The 19,226-nt window shown below is 28.5% G+C and overlaps 1 protein-coding gene across 5 annotated transcripts; it reads right to left on the minus strand.

Annotated features, from left to right (window-relative positions):
• Window positions 1-4,840: 4,840 nt before the first annotated feature.
• Window positions 4,841-12,877, minus strand: LOC132939640 (uncharacterized). 5 transcript variants are annotated; one of them, XM_061006920.1, is made up of 9 exons: window positions 12,670-12,877; window positions 12,414-12,583; window positions 11,469-11,689; window positions 11,022-11,210; window positions 10,640-10,903; window positions 10,050-10,254; window positions 9,828-9,983; window positions 9,242-9,750; window positions 4,841-5,630 (listed from the first exon to the last, which is right to left on the minus strand). In XM_061006920.1, exons 1-9 carry the CDS (start codon window positions 12,775-12,777, stop codon window positions 5,572-5,574), a joined length of 1,881 nt encoding a protein of 626 aa, XP_060862903.1. In that variant the 5' UTR covers window positions 12,778-12,877; the 3' UTR covers window positions 4,841-5,571. The 5 variants fall into 5 exon arrangements, with proteins under 5 accessions (XP_060862903.1, XP_060862902.1, XP_060862904.1 ...); XM_061006919.1 differs by having other exon boundaries at window positions 9,242-9,768; XM_061006921.1 differs by having other exon boundaries at window positions 9,242-9,768; window positions 12,684-12,819.
• Window positions 12,878-19,226: the final 6,349 nt, after the last annotated feature.

A 19,226-nucleotide genomic window follows, 5' to 3' on the forward strand; every position in this document is an offset into this window, starting at 1 on the left:
GGGGATGGTGGCACTTTTCTCCGCACACCGTGACTTGCCCGAAGAAAAATACCGCCCGCGGGCGGCATCGAACCGGCGCCGGTGTGCCTTGCAACTCGCCAACCGACGACTTAATCCGCTCGGCTACTCCGTCCCCCATTATTATTATTATTATATTATTATGACGTATAAACAGTAAACACTATATGTCGCATATAACATTGATATTATACTGTGTTGGCTAGTATTGTTTATTGTTGACGACGATTATTGTGCGTTTGTGCTTATACACTGTTTAATCGAATAGAATTAGTTTATTTATATTGTAATATTTCGACAGTAAATTGTTTCCAATAAGAATTTAACTTTTTTTAAGTTTGGTATTTATATATAGTGTTTAAATTGAAGTAAAGCAAAGTAATGTTTTAAATTAATTGAATTATTTTTCCTCGGCTTAAAATAGCTGCCAATACAGTACTTTGCGTGCTAAGTTTCACACGTGAAGTGATATTCCGTCAACCAATTAAGAAATAAGAATAGATGTGTCTGCAGGTCGTAGTTTAGATTGCATTAATTAAAATTAATCATACAATTATAAGTGCACTTGGGATAGATTTGATAAGCCAGATTTATTCAAAAACAGCTTTTAGTTAAATAATTTATCAGCGAAAGGACAATCAGCCATGGGCTCGTTATATTATGTTTAAAATGTATACGAGACTAAATTCCTTTCAAAATTCATATCTTAAGACCATCTATGGTTATTGTAGTAAATATTAGAACTCATATTATTCTTCTTGTCTAGTCCGGTTTTATAAAACGCCAATAATATAGTGCTAATATAATATAAACATTTGTTTTATAAAAAAACAAACATAATAAAAAAAAGGTGGGCGAGTGGGTGTCGCTCTGCTGTACAGTAGGTTACAATAAGTGGATCACTGAATAATGGATGGTATATTAAATTTGAATTCAATGATAATGATATAATATAATAATATATTAATATCATTGTATAAGAAAAACGATTCCGAGCGGAGACGGTGTGTCAGTCTAGGTTTAAGACATATTATAAACTATTATCTATTGTATTAAAAAAATAATTGACCAATAATAGGTACCTATAATAAATTCCAAATTAATCATATCACAATATCCATTAGGTACTTATGACGCGTTATACATCAACAACAAACCATGATATTATCATAGATATATAATAGTATACCTACTTAAGAAGTTTCAAGTACCCACGAATAATATTATACAATCACAACAAATAACTAAAAAAAATATTCTAGGTTTTTTAATATGTAATTTCGTCCAAATTTTAACTTAAAATGACTATAAAAAAAAACTGTGTTTAAGTATTTTTTAGATTTTTTAGTAACTTAATTAACTACTTCCGTGGAATCTTGTTTTGAATTCTCAATCTTAAGATGTAAAAGTTGAACATTTTATACATTTTTAACTACAAAATAATTATTCAATTATAAATTTGAAAAATTTTGTCAAAATTCGATCTTTAAATGCTTATAAAAAAAATAGTGCCTATGTATCTTAAATATTTTTCAACTGCTATTGTAACAATATATCAGAAACCTCGTATTACATTTTTACACTTTTTGGCCCAACAAATAAGACTTTATTGATATTCAAAGATAAAAAAATTAAAAAATTAAAATATGAAATTGTCCATAAACAGCTCAAAACAAGTCAAAATATTTTAAAATTTTTATTAAGTAGAAAAATTGATAAAATAAACATTCAGTGAAATTTTCATGTATCTAGTTATTCGTTTTTGAATCACAACAAAATAAGAAAATCACTACATGAGAAAATCGAGTAAATATCCAATGTTGTAAACATTTGAATTTCAAACGCTCATAAAGATTTAATTTGACTTATAGAATTTATTTTTTAATAAAGGTAGATAATTTTACAAGAAATCATGTATTACATTTTCAAATATTAGATTTAAAAAGAAAATTTTTTATGAATTTCTAACTAAAAATAAAAAATATTACTAAATTTTCGTGATTTTTCAGTATTTTGTCAGAATTTGAACTTTAAATGCTTATAAAAAAAACTGTGACTAAGGATTTTTCATATTTTTCAAACATCATTGTAACAATATAGAAGGAGCTTTGTATTCAGTTTTCAAGATTTTTAACCTACCTAATAAAGTTATATTGACATTCATATAAAAAAAACCTAAAATAGTTGGAAACTGAGTATATCAGTAAAAAGCTCAAAACTAATTGAAAATGTTTTCATGTATAAAAAAGACTAATATAAACATTCGGTGAAAAATTCATGTATATACGTTCATTTGTTATAGAGTTACACCAAAAACCAAAATCTTTGTGGAAAACCTATTTAGCGTAAAAATTCCCGTTTTTCCTTAATTTTTATGTTGTTTTTTCTGGCGCTTTTGAAGACCATTGGGAATTTAAAATTTTGACCTCCCAAAAGTACCAACTAGATTCACTTTCCCATCGAACAAGATACTGAAGTTGAAAATCGAAGCATTATTTCGACAACTAATCGTGTACACATAGACACAAAAATAAAATAAAACATATCATTGTAAAATCAATACATTCATCGCTCTACTCAGAATCTAAATTTAATTAATGGTTAAGAGCGTATATTAAGAATCAGCTGTAACATTGAACATTTAAATAACGTTCCAACCCACCGAAAGATAGTTTTAACTTTTCTAGGATAATTATGTCATTGTGATTTGTGACGCGCAAGAATCATAATATCTAGGTAGGTATATAAAATTAGATTAAATCTCAAGGGGAACTAATTATTATTATGAATAGTTTTTTGGGTTTTAGGATTTAGGGATTAAAGACCGTAGCAGTTTTCAACGTATACCGACAGTATAATTTCATCTGAATTTTTTTTGGCTCTTTAAATACATTTGCCCGTGTTCCCTTCCCTATTTCTTATTGCACTATTTCATTAATTAACCTTTAGTTTATTATTTTATATACATATTTTAAAGTTTGACACACTATCCAGGGAGACATCTTTTAAATTTTAATCATCGTTCATCAATATGAATCATTATTATTAACCATTTTTTTGGTTTTGATATCAGAGTAGACTAAAGTATAATCTACTTACTATTTTATCTTCTTAAAATGCATGTTTCTGTGTGCCGCGCCCGTGTACTCCTCTCAATTTTTTAAAATTAATTTAACTATAGTTAATTTTTTATATCTACACCAATTTTCCAGCTATCCCAGGGTGACCAACTGACTTCTGAATAGGTAATCACTTAACATATTCTACTAAGGATCGCGACGCAATTATTAAATGCTATAATTTCGCGTCTTGAAGAGGTTTAGTCTGGACACTCCAAAAATTGAATGTTCTTTTCAAGTTTTCAACGACTTCTTTGTTAGTGGAGGGATGTGTCGTCAATAACACGTTTAACACTGACCCTGACATGGACTCGAAGCATTTTACGAGTCAAATCATCTCTTGCTTAGTTCTTTCATTTTCCATACTTGTAGTAGCCAGTAGGTATACAAAAGTTTTACGCCAATGAGATTTCAAACACCTGTAATCCTAAATGATCTTTTATTTAACAAAATTCCTAATGAAATACAATCTCTTAATAAATTCGAGAAAATTGTAATGGCTTTTCAAGTTGTTATTAGTATGATACCGTTTGGGAACACATCCCTAATAGCCTATTAGTACCTAATAGATAGACTGTAACAAAGTAAAGACACTTCCTAACAGGAAGTGTATAGTGCATACCTACTTCTGAAGATTCTATTAACAGGCATCAGGAGCTTTTTATTCTTGTGCGAAGTTGTCTAAAATATAAAAATATTGTGTCAGGACCTTGTAGCCGTAAACAGTGTAGATATATAAAGTAATTTAATATTTCATGTCAAATAATGTTTTTTACTCTAATATTGACAATATTGTACTTCTAAACAATCAATATGAAATGTTAACTAATCTAAACGACGAAGATTTGGCACGAAGTTGTAGACAATATAATTACTATTGGCATACGACAATAGCAATTGACAAGAACAGTGAAGCGCACTACTAAAACAAATTTCTGAAGAGGAAGAACAAGATAGAGGCGCGCGTGAGGAATTTATTCTTTACATGATAAATGACGGAACTCAATCTGTGTTCGGTATTAAATGTTAAAAGTAAACGCCACACCCTTGGACTGAAGTCGCAAAATTGGGATTAACGTTAAATGTTTTCCGGAAATTTTGAAGAAAAGTTTGGTCAATTTTACCATAGCCCAGTAAAATTAATTTTGGTTGAATGCCAAAATTCATTATAAGCTTGCATCTTAACACAATTATCTAAAAAAATTAGCATAGCTGGGTAGCTTCACCTGAAGACTGAAATTGCCAAATGTCAACCAGTTCACTTCTAGTTTCTAATAATTCATGTAGTGCATAGCAAAGAATTGTCATTCTATAACCGTTCTGGCTAAGTTCTTCAAATTTTGAGCGTCGGCTTAGTTGATGTAAATTATCATATTAGTTAACCATCCTAATTCCTAAACATACCTAGATGATATCCAAATATCCAATGTAACACTCAAATTTATCCACCTACATCTTACAGAAATATTTAACATCATTCACCAGTGATCAAGAGGATTGTTGGTTTTTGAAAGTAACTTGATCGAAGTATAAAAATGTTTTTTAAATTATTGAATTTAACATACCTATAAATATGTAGCAATAATACACTACCACAATTTTTAACCAAGAACTAACAATTTGTAACAGTGACTAATATAAATCTAAAAACATAAAAACTTAGATAGGTACTCATTAAAAATCTGAACAAATAATTATCATGATTGAAAACATAAGTTTTAATATAATTTTAAGTATAATATAGTGTATATAATATTATATTACAATATAACTATATTATCTACACTACATTATAAAAAAAAAGCCAGTAAGTGGATGTCGCTCTGCTGTACAGTAGGTTACAAGTGGGTCAATGTTTAATGGATTATATTATATTTGAATTCAATGATATAATATCATTGTATAAGAAAAACGATTCTGAGCGGAGACAGTTTGTCAGTCTGGATCTTTTATATTGTTATTATTTATTATAGCCTGTAAGTTGAATTTATATTATAATATTTTAACTTTTTATTCCTTTCTATGGTGGTAAACAAAGCGTTAGAAATTAAAATCACATTTTTTGTTATTTGTCGGTGGTTTTTCCAGTGGCATTAAATAATTGTTGAGAAAATCGAAAAATGTCCTCTCTAAAGTACTATCTTGATCTAATTTGCTAAAAGATAAGATACAATATGTTGAAATTAAAGCACTCCTTGTAAACATTTTGTATACAAGATAAAAAAAATAAAAAATAAAAAATAAATACCTACCATTATAAAACCACTAGCTTCCACGCTCCGCTCAGAATCTAAAATAATATTATATACCTAACAAAACTAAATACTATGTAATATTTATTGATTTTACAATGAATATTTGAAAAAAAAAATGAAAATGTACAAGTATGCAATAATCAGCAGTGTATTTTGTTATTCACATTGGTATCTTGAACTTAGAATAGTAGTTTGTTAGGTACATATTTTCCAAAACACCAAACGCAACTTTGATTTTCTGAAATAATAAGATGTAAAACTGAATTAATTAAAAATAAATCACTTTTTTTGAGAAAAACAACTTTGGTAATTGGTACGGTAGGTAAAATTTTAATTTTTGCCGAAAAAATTGCATTTTAAAATGTGTGTGTATAACATTATAAAACATAATAATTTATTTAAGTTCAATTACCTATCAATTAAATTTTTAAATAATAACAAAATAACAAAATATGTTATCCTTTGTTTAATATACAAGATGTATCTTATGTCATTGTACGCGGGGTTTTTTAACGATTATGGATCGATAATATGGAATTTCGTTAAAACGAAAAAAGACGTTACTTTATTTTTAACAGGCAATTTTTTTATAACAATTTTTAAACACGCAGGTGTACCAATAGCAAAATCAACTTTATTTTTTCAAATGGCAACTACTATTTTTTATTGGATTATGGTAAAGCTTTTTTTTCTGAAAAATTTGATAGTCAATCATCAATTTTGGTTCGCTAGTTTATTAACTATGGTCCTCTAAAGTTGAGTAAGATCTGCATTAATACCTTTAATTGAAATAACTGGTATAGGTTTAATTTACAAGATCTAAATAATTTTTTCTTATTAATTTGCTCCCAAAGCGCGGTGACAAAGTTGAATACCGGGTGCCTGGCTACACTATTCAGAGCCATGCACTATGAAGTATTGAAGTATGAATACAGAGAGGGAGAGCAATTGAACCTTGCACCTATACAGGAGCCCGTTGAAATGAATTTGTAATTTTTGAAATCTTGATATGAATCCTTTTTTTGTATTAAATAATATTATGATATATATATATATATATTATATAGGTACAGGTTATACATATGAAACTAAACAGAAAAGACAGGACGTATCGCCACGGGGAGAGTATGAATGTAGATGGACATATATTCCAAAGAGTTCCACCATTTAAATAATTAGGTGTCCTCTTAACTCAGGACAATGAGTTAAAAGTAGAGATTTCCAAAAGAATGCAACTGGCCAATAACTGCTATTTTGGTGTGGGAACCCTGCTAAAATCGAGATCAATATCTTTGAACTTAAAAATAAAAATATACATGACATTAATACGTCCTGTCGTCCTATATGGGTCAGAAACATGGGCACCAAGAAAAATAGAGTAATTAAAACTAGACACATTTGAAAGAAAAATTTTAAGACGTATATAAGGACCCTGTTTCGACTCAAGAACGCAAGAGTGGAGAATTCGAACCAATGAAGAACTACAGAACTTGTTTCAGAGACCATGTATTTCAAACGAAATCAAAAAAAGAAGACTGTTGTGGGCAGGCCACGCCTGGAGGAAAAAAGACGCTATGATTAACACAGTAATCAGGGAAGAACCGAAAGGAAAGAGACCACTAGGTAGACCACGCCTAAGATGGGAAGATAGTGTGAGGAAAGATGTTAAAGATGTTAAAGAGGTTGATCCAGGAGCAAACTGGAGAGAAATAGCAGAAAATAGAATAAATTGGAGGGAAATTTGTTTTGCGGGATGGTCTTAAAGGCCGGAAAAACACAAAAAAAAAAAAAAATAGGTACAGGTTGTAACAGAAAAACCTGAGTACCTGACAAATTAAATAACTTTTGTTGTAATCAATATTTAAATATTTTTTTTTTGTCATCACCTTTTAGGATAGTAAAAATGCTTGGATTTTCTTCAACAGTAACTTTTCTGATAGGAGAGTGAATCTAGTTGGTACTTTAGGGGTCAAAAGTAAACATTTCTCAGAAGTTTTCAAAAGCGACATGAAAAACAAAAGAAAAATTAAGGAAGAACGGGAATTTTTACGCAAAATCTGTTTTTGAGAAAATTGGTTTTTGGTACAACTCTAAAACAAATGACCGTAGGTACATGAAATGTTGACTGAATGTTTATATCAGCATTTTCTATACACCATAACATTTTAACATTTTCCAAATATTTTGACATATTTTGAGCTGTTTACAAACATTTTCAGTTTTTTTATAAATATCAAAAAAAATTTATTTGTTGGTTAAAAAAGCTTGAAAATTTAATAGAAGGCTCCTAGGTTATTGTTTCAAAGACAGATAAAAAAAATTAAAAATCCATAGTCAGTTTTTTATAAGCATTTAAAGCTCAAATCTTGAAAAAATACGGAAAAATCACGAAAATTAGCAAATTATTTTGAGTTTAAAATTTATAAAAAATTTTCTTTAGAAATCTAAGATTTGAAAATGTAATATAAGATTCCTCATAAGTTTGTCTACCTTTATCAAAAAAAATGTCTACAAGAAATTCAAATTAAATTTTTATGAGTATTTGAAATTCATATTTTTTCAATATTGGATATTCATCAATCGATTTCTCATGTAGTGGTTATGTTATTTTATTGTTATTCAAAAACGAATAACTGTAGATATATGAACATTTCACTGAATGTTTATATTTTCATTTCCTATACACCATAAAATTTTGAAAATATTTTGACTCTTTTTGGGCTGTTTACGGACATTGTTAGTTTTCAATTTTTTTAGTTTTTTTTTTTTCTGTAAATATCAATAAAATGTTATTTGTTGGGTAAAAAAGCGTGATAATTTAATGCAAGCCTCCTGATATATAGTTACAATAACGGTTTTAAAAATATTAAAAATACATAAGCACATTTTTTTTTATAAACATTTAAAGTCGGAAAAAAAATTGTCCAGAAGCAAATCAAATTAAATTTTTATGAGCGTTTGAAGTTGATATTTTTACAATATTGGATATTCACTCGATTACTCATGTATCGGTTTTGTTATTTTGTTGTAAATCAAAAACTAATAACTGTAGATACATGAAAATTTCACTGAATATTTATATTCTCATTTTTTATAAACCATCAACTTTTGACTCTTTTTGTGCTGTTTATGGGCATTATTAGTTTTCAATTATTTTGGTTTTTTTTTTCTATAATTGTCAATACAATTTTATTTGTTGGGTAAAAAAGCACGAAAATTTAATACAAGGCTCCTGATATATTGCTTAAATGGCAGTTGAAAATATTTAAAATACATAGTCACAATTTTTTTAATAATAAGCGCCGCTAAGGTTGGAATTTTGACAAAATGTATCAAATTAAAAATTTAATGATTATTTTGTAGTTAAAAATTTATAAAATGTTCAAATTTTATAGCTATAAGAATTAAAAATGTAAAACAAGGTTCCACGTAAATAGGTTATACATAAATTACTTTATTCACAATAATATCATCAAATATACTTGGTAATATCATAGGCTGACTGAACCGTTTTCGCTCAGAATCGTTTTTCTTATACAATGATATTATCATTAAATTCAAATTTAACACCATCCATTACAGTGACCCACTTGTAACCTACTGTACAGCAGAGCGACATCCACTTACCCACCTTTTTAATTTTTAATTTGTCAGGTTTTTCTAAGTAAACTAGAGTACTCAACTTTATCACCCAGTTACCCAATATTTATCCAAGCGCCTGGTGCTCTAGATATGTTTAATTTTTTAACCATAATCTTGATCAAATGAAATTTTTATAGATTTTATTTTTTTATACAAATATTATATTGTTTTCAAAAAATTAAAAATAACTTAAGATTAAATGCTTACCTGCATTAACATTAGCCATGTTAAAACACATAGAACACACTAAACTTGGTATACCGAGTGGTCCTAAAGTAACAGGACATCTAAGTTCTTTGTGTTCTTGTTCACAAACAAACATTCTGAAATCTGTAAATGATAACAAAATCCGTTTACATGTGTTGCAAAAGTAAGTATGTTTAGCACCAGTAAAAGAACCAATCAAATTAGCAGCATCGACTTTAACTTGGACATATTCTACTGATAGTTTATTCATATAATATGATAGCATTGTTCGACAATAATATTGGTCGTCCTTTTTAAATTTTTTTTTCTTATTAGAAAAATAACTAATTATATGACGCATATGAAGTAACATTTGTAACTCTTGTAAAACACTTTCATCATGTTCATTTTTCTTAATTTTGAAGGCTATATTCCAATAAGTAAACTTAAGATGTTGGATGGATAATTTGTCTAATGATTTTCTATCTAACTGACACACTTTATCTAATGTGTCATCCATTCTATTAATCCTGAAAACACACAATAAACTTAAGATAAATAATACTAATAGGTTATAATTGTAAAAATTATATTTTCAACTTAGTACCTTAGAGTTTCAATACAATCAATGACATTATCATAATCACAATCATTTATTGATAAAATTTTTTTCTCAAGTTCCACTAAGTTTTCAGGAATTGTACAAAATAGCAATTTATTTTTAACATGACCATCATTTTTACTATACTTGGCTATGTTGCACCTAAAATATGACATTACTTATTATTACATAATTAAACGTTTCTATTATAAAAATGTTTAGACTTACTGAAATGTGAGAACACATATACACTCATTTTTTGAAAATACTACTGATGTACAAGTATAGTTTTGTACTTGTTCACTAAAATTATTATTTACTATTTTTAAAGTATAAGTTACTTCTGATTTTATAGCAGAAAAATACACACAAACAAATTTGCCAACATCTGTCACTAGTATTAACAAATTTTTTTCTAATACAATTGTAAAACCTAAACACAAACATAATTATAATAAATATAGTTGAGCAAGAACTCCACTTTAAAAAAAAAAATTCTTGAGTCGAGTTCAAGTACTCGACTTGATTACATTTGTTTTATGCTCGTAATGTACTAGACTGCTTTATTGGAATAAGAAATGTAAAAACTATGAATATCTTGAAACCTTGATATTTTTATAAGAATACCAATGTAATGAAGATTGCAACTTTGCAATTTTAATATGAACGAAACATTTTTAAATACTCAATCAATTTTGAGTTTTGAACTCGATTCGACAAATTAAGGCTGACTCAATACATTTTTCAATTAAACAATAGTCAGTACTCAGACAACTCATAATAATCACTATTTAAATAATAACAAAACATTAAATTACCAGGTATAATTGCAGTTTTAGGAATCATTTCTTTTTTTGTTGATAAAATTAGTTTTTCAGATAATGAATACAATATCACCAACACAAATGACATTTTTGTAAAAAATATGAGACATTTATCATTTGAAATACTTTCTACTCGAATGTTTTTCACACAGGCAAAGTCTTCGTCCGGCCACAAAATAAATGTACAGTGCACATTAGGGTAGTTCAATATTTCATGAACATAAACTTGACCATTTGTCAAGGAAACTACTAACCAAACTAAAAAAAAATTGTGATTAAAGAATATCAAACAGATTTTTTTTAAATAATTTTTGTTTTTTCACATATAATTCAATAAAATACAAAATGTATTATATTTACATGATATTATACATACATAATTCACTTGATATCTGAAACCATTTAATATGTTTTATAGAAACAGTATGAAATTCAAACTCTTTCAAAAAAGATGATTTTTCTGATGAAGTTGACCAAAATGTCAACATATTGTTTAAATGACAACATATAGTTCCATAAACTTCCGTTTCATTTTCACGTTTTAAGGTATGAGTAAAAACAAAATCTGAAATTTAAATAAATCAGTGTAATAAATAAATAGATTTAATAAATGCACGTTTGGTTACGTTACAATAGATTAATTATAATGTGTGTATAACTCAAATACCACCAAATCTAAAATAATATTATATATTATGTTATGCTATATATTTAATTATTGATATCATTCATTTAATACAAACCATAATTATAGTATATTATAACATATTGCCTAATGAAATTAAGTATTAATATTAAAATTGTAGTTGTAATGAAGTCTTACTTTTAATTTGTAACGACTTTTCTTTTTCACGGCAATAATAAAGTATCCGGTTCTCAGTTTTAAAAATACTAAGATACTTTTTGTCTATTGAGAAACAAGGTTTCTTAGATACTATTAAAAACCATTTTTGTGGTATGTCACTTAATTTTTCTATCCATTTATTATTATTTTTTTCTAAAAATACTATATTGCTGTTGTTTCCCATATAAATGACAAGCCAGCTGAAATAAAATATTATAATTAATTAATCTATCAAAGTTTCTTTATAATTAATTTAAGATTTTACCTCTTAATATTAATAAATATTTTTTAATATTCTATTTATTTAATTTGGATTTTTAAAAAAATAATAATGATGCATTGTTTACAGCTTAATATTTTTCAAACATATACACTTCATAAGTTTTCAAATAACATTACTCAAAATAAAAATCACATTTCTATGAAATTTCTATGAAATTAAACGATCTACTAAAAAAAATTTGCGCTAGTATATTTAAATTGACATCTAAAATTGATCCTTAAAAATAAATAAGAACATACATTTACAAAATAAGATTTTGATATAGGGGTTAAAATTTATGAGAAATTAAGTTCTATAGAACATAAAAAAAAAATTGTTTGTACATTAAAATCTCAAAATAGACTATATTCAGACAATATTCTTGTTAATTTACAATGATGTGTGTTTTTTTTCAATATAAAATGCTTACTCGAAGGCCACCTTTAATGAAATCAAAAAGTTTATTTATCCTAAAACCTTGCATCATTTTTTATACTCTGTTTAAACCTTATTAATACTTCTTTGTATCCACAGCTTACAACAGATTATATAATTTAAAAAACTTCACACATAAATCATTCTGAAATTAACCCTAACCATTTTTGTTTGCTGGATCACTTGAACACGACTTAGATTGGAAACAAACCCATATACCTACTTACTTCCGACTGTTGGGATATACTGTCAAATTATGTTCTTGGCACACCACTGGTGTTTGGAAACGTATTTCATTAAAATTTTTATCTTCAAACGGTTTCTCTTTTGAGAATGGGATTGACGTCCTGAATACCTTGTAGTCCACAGACGGCCTGAACAGGTCCGATTGGATGTCCTATAAAAATAGCGTTATTTGTAAGATAAACCCAATGCGTCGGTATCGAAACTATACTATATAATAGAATGCTGCGATATACGTACAACGATCAACAGACCATTATCCGTCGAGAAGACGAACGAATTGTTGACGGACACGCAAGAAATGAACTTGCTCGTGTATTCGAACTCCTGGACCAGATTAACGGTCATCTTTCTTTCCAAAATGGATTTTCTGAAACACTATAGTTTGATTTTGGTATTTCAAATTTTTACATTAGATATCGAAATTGAATTTATCACGGGACACTGATTCACCGGCGCGCCACAACCCTGTATTATCATGCCCGCAACATTGCCGGTTTGCGGTTTGTTTTGGTTTAGTCGCGGCGTTGCCGGCTCTGTCATGCCAAGACGAGTCATTAGTATAGTCATATGTATTGTATAGAACTCTGTGGTAATTTTATCGGCTTTCAAAAGTAATTGGTGAAAATTTCAAGGATCTACGGTTACTTGCTTTTGAATTACAACAAAATGAGAAAATCCATTTTATGAGAAATCGTTAATTTATGACCTATGAATAATATCCAATGCCGTAAAACTTCACTCAATCTACTCATAAAAAATTAATTCTTTGAATATTTTTCAATGAATTTTTCTTGGTTTAAGGTAGACATATTTATGAGGAATCTTGATACATTTTCAAATCTTATATACAAAAAAGAAAAATTTTACAAATTTCTAAATCAAAATAATTTGCTAATTTTGATAAATTTAGTCGAAATTCTTATTTCAGATGATCATAACAAATTATTGTGAATTTACACTCAACTATTTTTTAAATTGCACAACTAACAACTTACGAGGAATGTTGTTTTAAATATTCAAATTTTTTGACTGAGCGGAACATTTTTATCGACAATAGGGTATTCATTTAGTCTTTAGACTATTTAATGCGCGACCTACGGGACCAATAATTAATTTAAAAACAGTCAAATTAAAAATCATTACATTTTGTTAATAATTATTTAATTAATACATTAATAAAACAAATATAAATAATACAGGGTTACATTTAACAATGTTAAAATGAGACAAACAAAATATTATTTTTTCTTAAATGTATATGAATACACATACCGACATACTACATAGGTGATAACATAGGCACCTATATAGGCTATAACAGCAATATGTAAAAACTATTCAAAAAATGTCATAAAATTATGTTATAATAAAAAAATTTTAATATTGAATAGGTAGTAAAATAAATTACTTTAATCACTATAAATTATAATAGTATAATACCATAAAGTATAATTTAATATACCCACTTAATAATATTATAGGCTGACAGACATTTAAAATTTAAATTTAGAAAAAACTTAAAAATTCCCCAAAAATCTTTAAATGCAAAAAGACCTTAAATTTAAAATTGTCAAAAAATTCAATGTAGGTAGATTATAAGACGAGCATTGCATAGCTAGATTTGAAAAACAATGCAAAATGCATCAGGCGCAGCTCCAAGGGTGGGGGGGGACACTAGGGGCTTGGCCACCCCAGGCTTTCAAAAATCATAAATTTCTTAATACATATTATATTTTATATTTCTCCTTGTGAACATTATTATATGTGAACATATTGGTCAATAATCATAAGTCATAACATAAAATTGTAATTTGTAACATGTTAAATATTATTTTGTTGACGGACGGTTAACGTATATAGATTATCGACGTATCATGACGATGGCATAAGCATAACGACATTGCGACGTAACACGAAAAACCCCGAGTATACTAAAAATAATATTTTTTAAGCCAACAGACCACAGTGTATTTAACCGTAAAAGTATAACTGTATATGAGTTTATTTATTAATAAACTTGCATCCCAGGTTAGGGTACTTTCTAAGCCCCCTCACTAATTTAGGGTTAGCTAAAAAAAATTTTCCCCTCCTTGGTAAGTCTCTAAAGCCGCGCCTGAAATGCATATATTTTTCCCAACCTCAATCATTATCATTGTAATATAAAATATCGCAAAATAAACTTTTTTTAAATTAAAAATAAAAAAATTTTTTTTTTATTTACAGAGTGACTTTTATTTCGCTTGATAACGATTACGTCAGAACTAAGAACGTTGCTTTTATAGATTATGAGATGTAGTGGGGGAAGTGTCTACCAAGTTTTTACTTTTTTGATAAAAAAAATTAAATGTTTCATAGATGGCATACCTACAATAGGTTCAACTTTTTAAAGTTTGTGATATTCAATGACTGAATTAGCAAGACATATTTCATTTTATAAATTAGGTACCTAAAATTATAAAATCAACGGTAACATTTTATTTATCAAAAAAAATGTATTTGATAATTTAAAATTACATAACAATTAATTAAAAATAATGCTGTAAGTGTTTTAACTAACTATCTAATACGTATAGGTAATTCATAAATATTTTTACATTCCTTGTCTTTATATGAAAGAAAACATGTCACAAAAATACTTTATAACTAATAGGTTAGCAAGACAAATAAGTAAAAAGGAAAATATTTTGCCCTCTCCTTGACAAATTCCTGCGGATGCCCTTTGTTTGTATATAGATGTACAGCCGAGGATATAGCCGTATAGGTATAACATTGAATTCAAATTTAACACATCTATGATCTATAATCAATGTACAGCAGAGCGTTACTCTCTTTCCCGCTTTTTTTGTTTTGTTTTTCACGACGCTTTTAAAGACCACTATAGGAATTTTCAATTTTGACCTCATATAAAAGTATCAACTAGATTTACTTTCCCACCAAAAAAAAAATACTAAAATTGAAAATTGAAGAACTATTTTGACTACTATACACAAAAATCACATCATTTTGAAATCAATAAATACATTCATTAAATAAGGTCGGAATCTAAAGCAAGAATATAGACATTTTTACGCATATCCAGAATTAAAATATTTTAAGTTTTTGTTATTGATAGGTACGTACCTAATTCAAAAGTAAGAAATTGTAGAGACTTGAACTTTCCACCAAATTGCTATACTACCTATCATTAACTAGACAGCATAATATAAATTCTAAAATATTTCGGCAGATTTTGAGCTATTTATTGACATTTGCAGACATTTTTGAATTTTTTTTACTTATCCACAATATTTTATTTGCGTTTGAAGAACAAATGCTTCCGAAATACGTCAAAACTCAATAAATTTAAATAATGAATAACTGTATCTAAAAATTCACAATTTTTTTATTTTTATATATGCATGGTTTGAAATGTTATACAATATTACTCAGTATAAAGCCAAATAATTTTTTCTATGAATCATTGAATTTCATATATTTTTGACATAATTTCATACATAAATTAAATTGTTCCGTTGTAGCAATATTTTTGTTTTTCAACAAAATATTAATTGTTGACACTTTAAACGTTCGACTAAAACATTAACTATTATTTCTGTACGTGACATAAAACATTGATTTAATAAGTGGGGTGGACCCATGACAGATGGGTAGGGGGTGTACAAATTTGAAATTGTGATTTGTGCACAAATTAGGTATACAAAGAACAATTATACAAATTTGTACAAATAGTCGAAAATCTTCGAAATGCTTGAAGCATGTTTTCATAGAAACGAATAAAAATAATAATATTATAATCTATGTGTGTATATAAAATCTAAATACCATTGACTCACTGATCGCTGTATCTTAAATTATCAAAAACTACTCAACGTGCGAACTTGAAATTTTGAATAATGGTTCCTCTAATACTTTCATCATGCAACATAGGCGGAAATCCATTAAAATTGCAGGGGGTGGTTAATATTATTAACATCAATTTGAGCGGGGGGGATTCGATCCTACAAACATAAAAAATTAGGGGGCTCTACGGTCTTTGGTGGGGCTAAGCCCCCTCACCTCGATTTCCGCCATTGACGAGCAATAAGAAAGGATTTGCCGAAATTCACATTTTAAAGAGGTGCTCAAACTGGAACCTTGGTCCTTGAGGTTCACGATGGAAATTGTAAATTTTAGTTTTATTTACTTAATAATTAGTTGCTATTGGTTACAACCTACAGTAAAAATTAGTATTTATTTATTATTGGTTGCCATTAGTTATTCGGACAGATCGGGTACAAGCTTGCATCAAATCAAATTATTGAACATTGCCTACCAATGTGGCTGAGTTGCACTTACTGCAGCAAGTTACACCCAAAAGGAGTCGAACAATCATAATTTTTTTAAGAGTTGCGATTTTTACGGGCAACGAAGTGCACGGGTTCAGCTAGTAATATTATAATATTAATTCAATTTACAGGCTATAATAAATAATAATAATATAAAATACCCAGACTGACAAACCGTCTCCGCTCAGAATCTCAGAATCAAAATGCTATTATTATTATTACTATGCTATTAAAGAAATTGCTTCAGAAAACATTTGTCTAATTAGTTGTAATGTCATACGACAAATTCTGTTAAACTAGATCCATATCTGGTAATATTAGAAGTAAGTTAACTATTAATAAACTTATAAATAATATAATAGCAAAACAATGACAATATATTATATTTTAAAACTCTATACTCATAATAGGTAAATGCTACTAATAGGAATGCTGTGGTGCATCTTGCCTATGCCCTTCTGGTATAGAAGAGAAATGTTAGTATATTTTTGCATAGACACACTATGTTAACATTGAAGATGGTCATTCAAAAACAAGTCAACATTGTGACTTGTGATTGGAGGGTATTCGGAAAAAAAAGCCCTGATATCAAAATACGGTAAAAAAAGCCCCACCTATAGGAAAAAAAAGCCCCTTTCTAACTAAATACATAACGCATTTTCATTATAGTGTACATTTTATAATTTAATATTTGTATATAGGTAACCTAAATGTGGAGTGCACACTGCACATGGACACATGGTATTCATGATTATATTGGGGGCTGGAGCGTAATCCATTCTAAGGAGTAAAAACTAGGCATTTTATATTGCAGTAAATATGGGTCATGTCAATGAGTTGGAAGTAAATGAACATTGGTCTGTGTAATTCGTAATTTTGTACTCTCCGAACTACACTATCCCTTCAATAACCGGTTTGACTTATAGCCATTGACCATTGTCATTACTCATTAGACATGCTCACGATTTAAGATATATCTTAAATCGTGGACATGCTACAATTCACCGAATCTATAATAACTATTAACTAATTATCACGACTAAAGATATAGGGTAGGTTGTAAGGTGTATCTTTTATCGTGCTAATTACGATTACATAATAATACAATTAATACCTTAGATCATATTATACAATGGATGGAGCTACTTTAATCATTTGCTGTGTCCAACTGTCCAACATAACACCACACTTATTTGTTATTTTATAGTGATTGTTGGCGAAACACATGCGTAATAACTCGTTGTACCTTGAAATTAAAAGTGTAGTGGGGGAGGGGGGGGGGGGTTATATTGGACACAGCTCGGTATGACGGTATACGAGAAATACATACATAGCTCCATCTTATAGCACCATTTTATATGATCTAAGATTAATACAAATATACAATAGTAGTTGATAATAGTTATTAGCTTTGAATACTAGATGGCGCGAGTAAATAATTGTTGATTGCCGTATTGCGCGTTTATAATTATTTCGTCACATGCATAGACATATTTATTATTTTTATATTAAACTTTCTGGAAGATACTAGATTCTATTTTAACTGCGTTCTGTATTCATAGACGACAGACATATTATGAAAGAATATTGTTTTAGATATTTTATACATGTCTAGATCATAAATCTTGCACAATCATAGATAATAATTTTGTTATCTATGCGTGAACAGTCCATGACACGGACTACGACAAAATGGACTGGAAACAACCTGGTCGGCGGGGATTGGGGGACGGCCACGAAAAGGTGTCACTTAGCTGATAAGAATACTGTTCTTGAAGTTTTCAGCGCTACCGGTGGTTTTACTTGGCTACACAATTTGTATCTTAGTCCGTGTTGAATGCAGAGGGCGCTGTGAACTCCAGGAACACATAGTGACTCCCCGCACTTTGCCTCTTGTACATACATTCGTAGCCGTGATAAGCTGCTCGTTTCCAGTCCATTATATCTTAGTAGTCCATGACTATCGGGCTCATAAAGTATCACAGAACGTTGTTCTGTGATATTACCTTAGATCATATGATTTAAGGGTATTACCTTTGATTATACATAGTACCATAGACCTATAAACTATAACTATAACTTGCAATTTGGGGGGTCTGGGGGGCTTAGCCCCTCCTAATTTTATTTAAGCCTCCCTGAGTTTCTAAATAATATATACATTCTTTAATTCACCTAATAAAAAAATTATGCGGGTCTGTATTGATTTTATAAATTTAGCCCCCCAAATCAATTGTCCAAATTGCGCCTATGGTACATACTACATAGTATGTATAATCAATGGTATTACTCCGAATCTATAATCTATTAATCTATCTATTCTATAATCGTGGCACAGATATAGATATAGATAATACCTAGTACAATTTAGGCTTCATGGGTAAATGGATAATACTACGGACAAGACCGTGGATAGTACATTATATGTATTCATAGAGTAATATCACTCTATGTATGTACTATGTATTATAA

Source organism: Metopolophium dirhodum, chromosome 2 (assembly GCF_019925205.1).
Source record: "Metopolophium dirhodum isolate CAU chromosome 2, ASM1992520v1, whole genome shotgun sequence".
Classification (NCBI taxonomy): Eukaryota; Metazoa; Arthropoda; class Insecta; order Hemiptera; family Aphididae; genus Metopolophium; species Metopolophium dirhodum.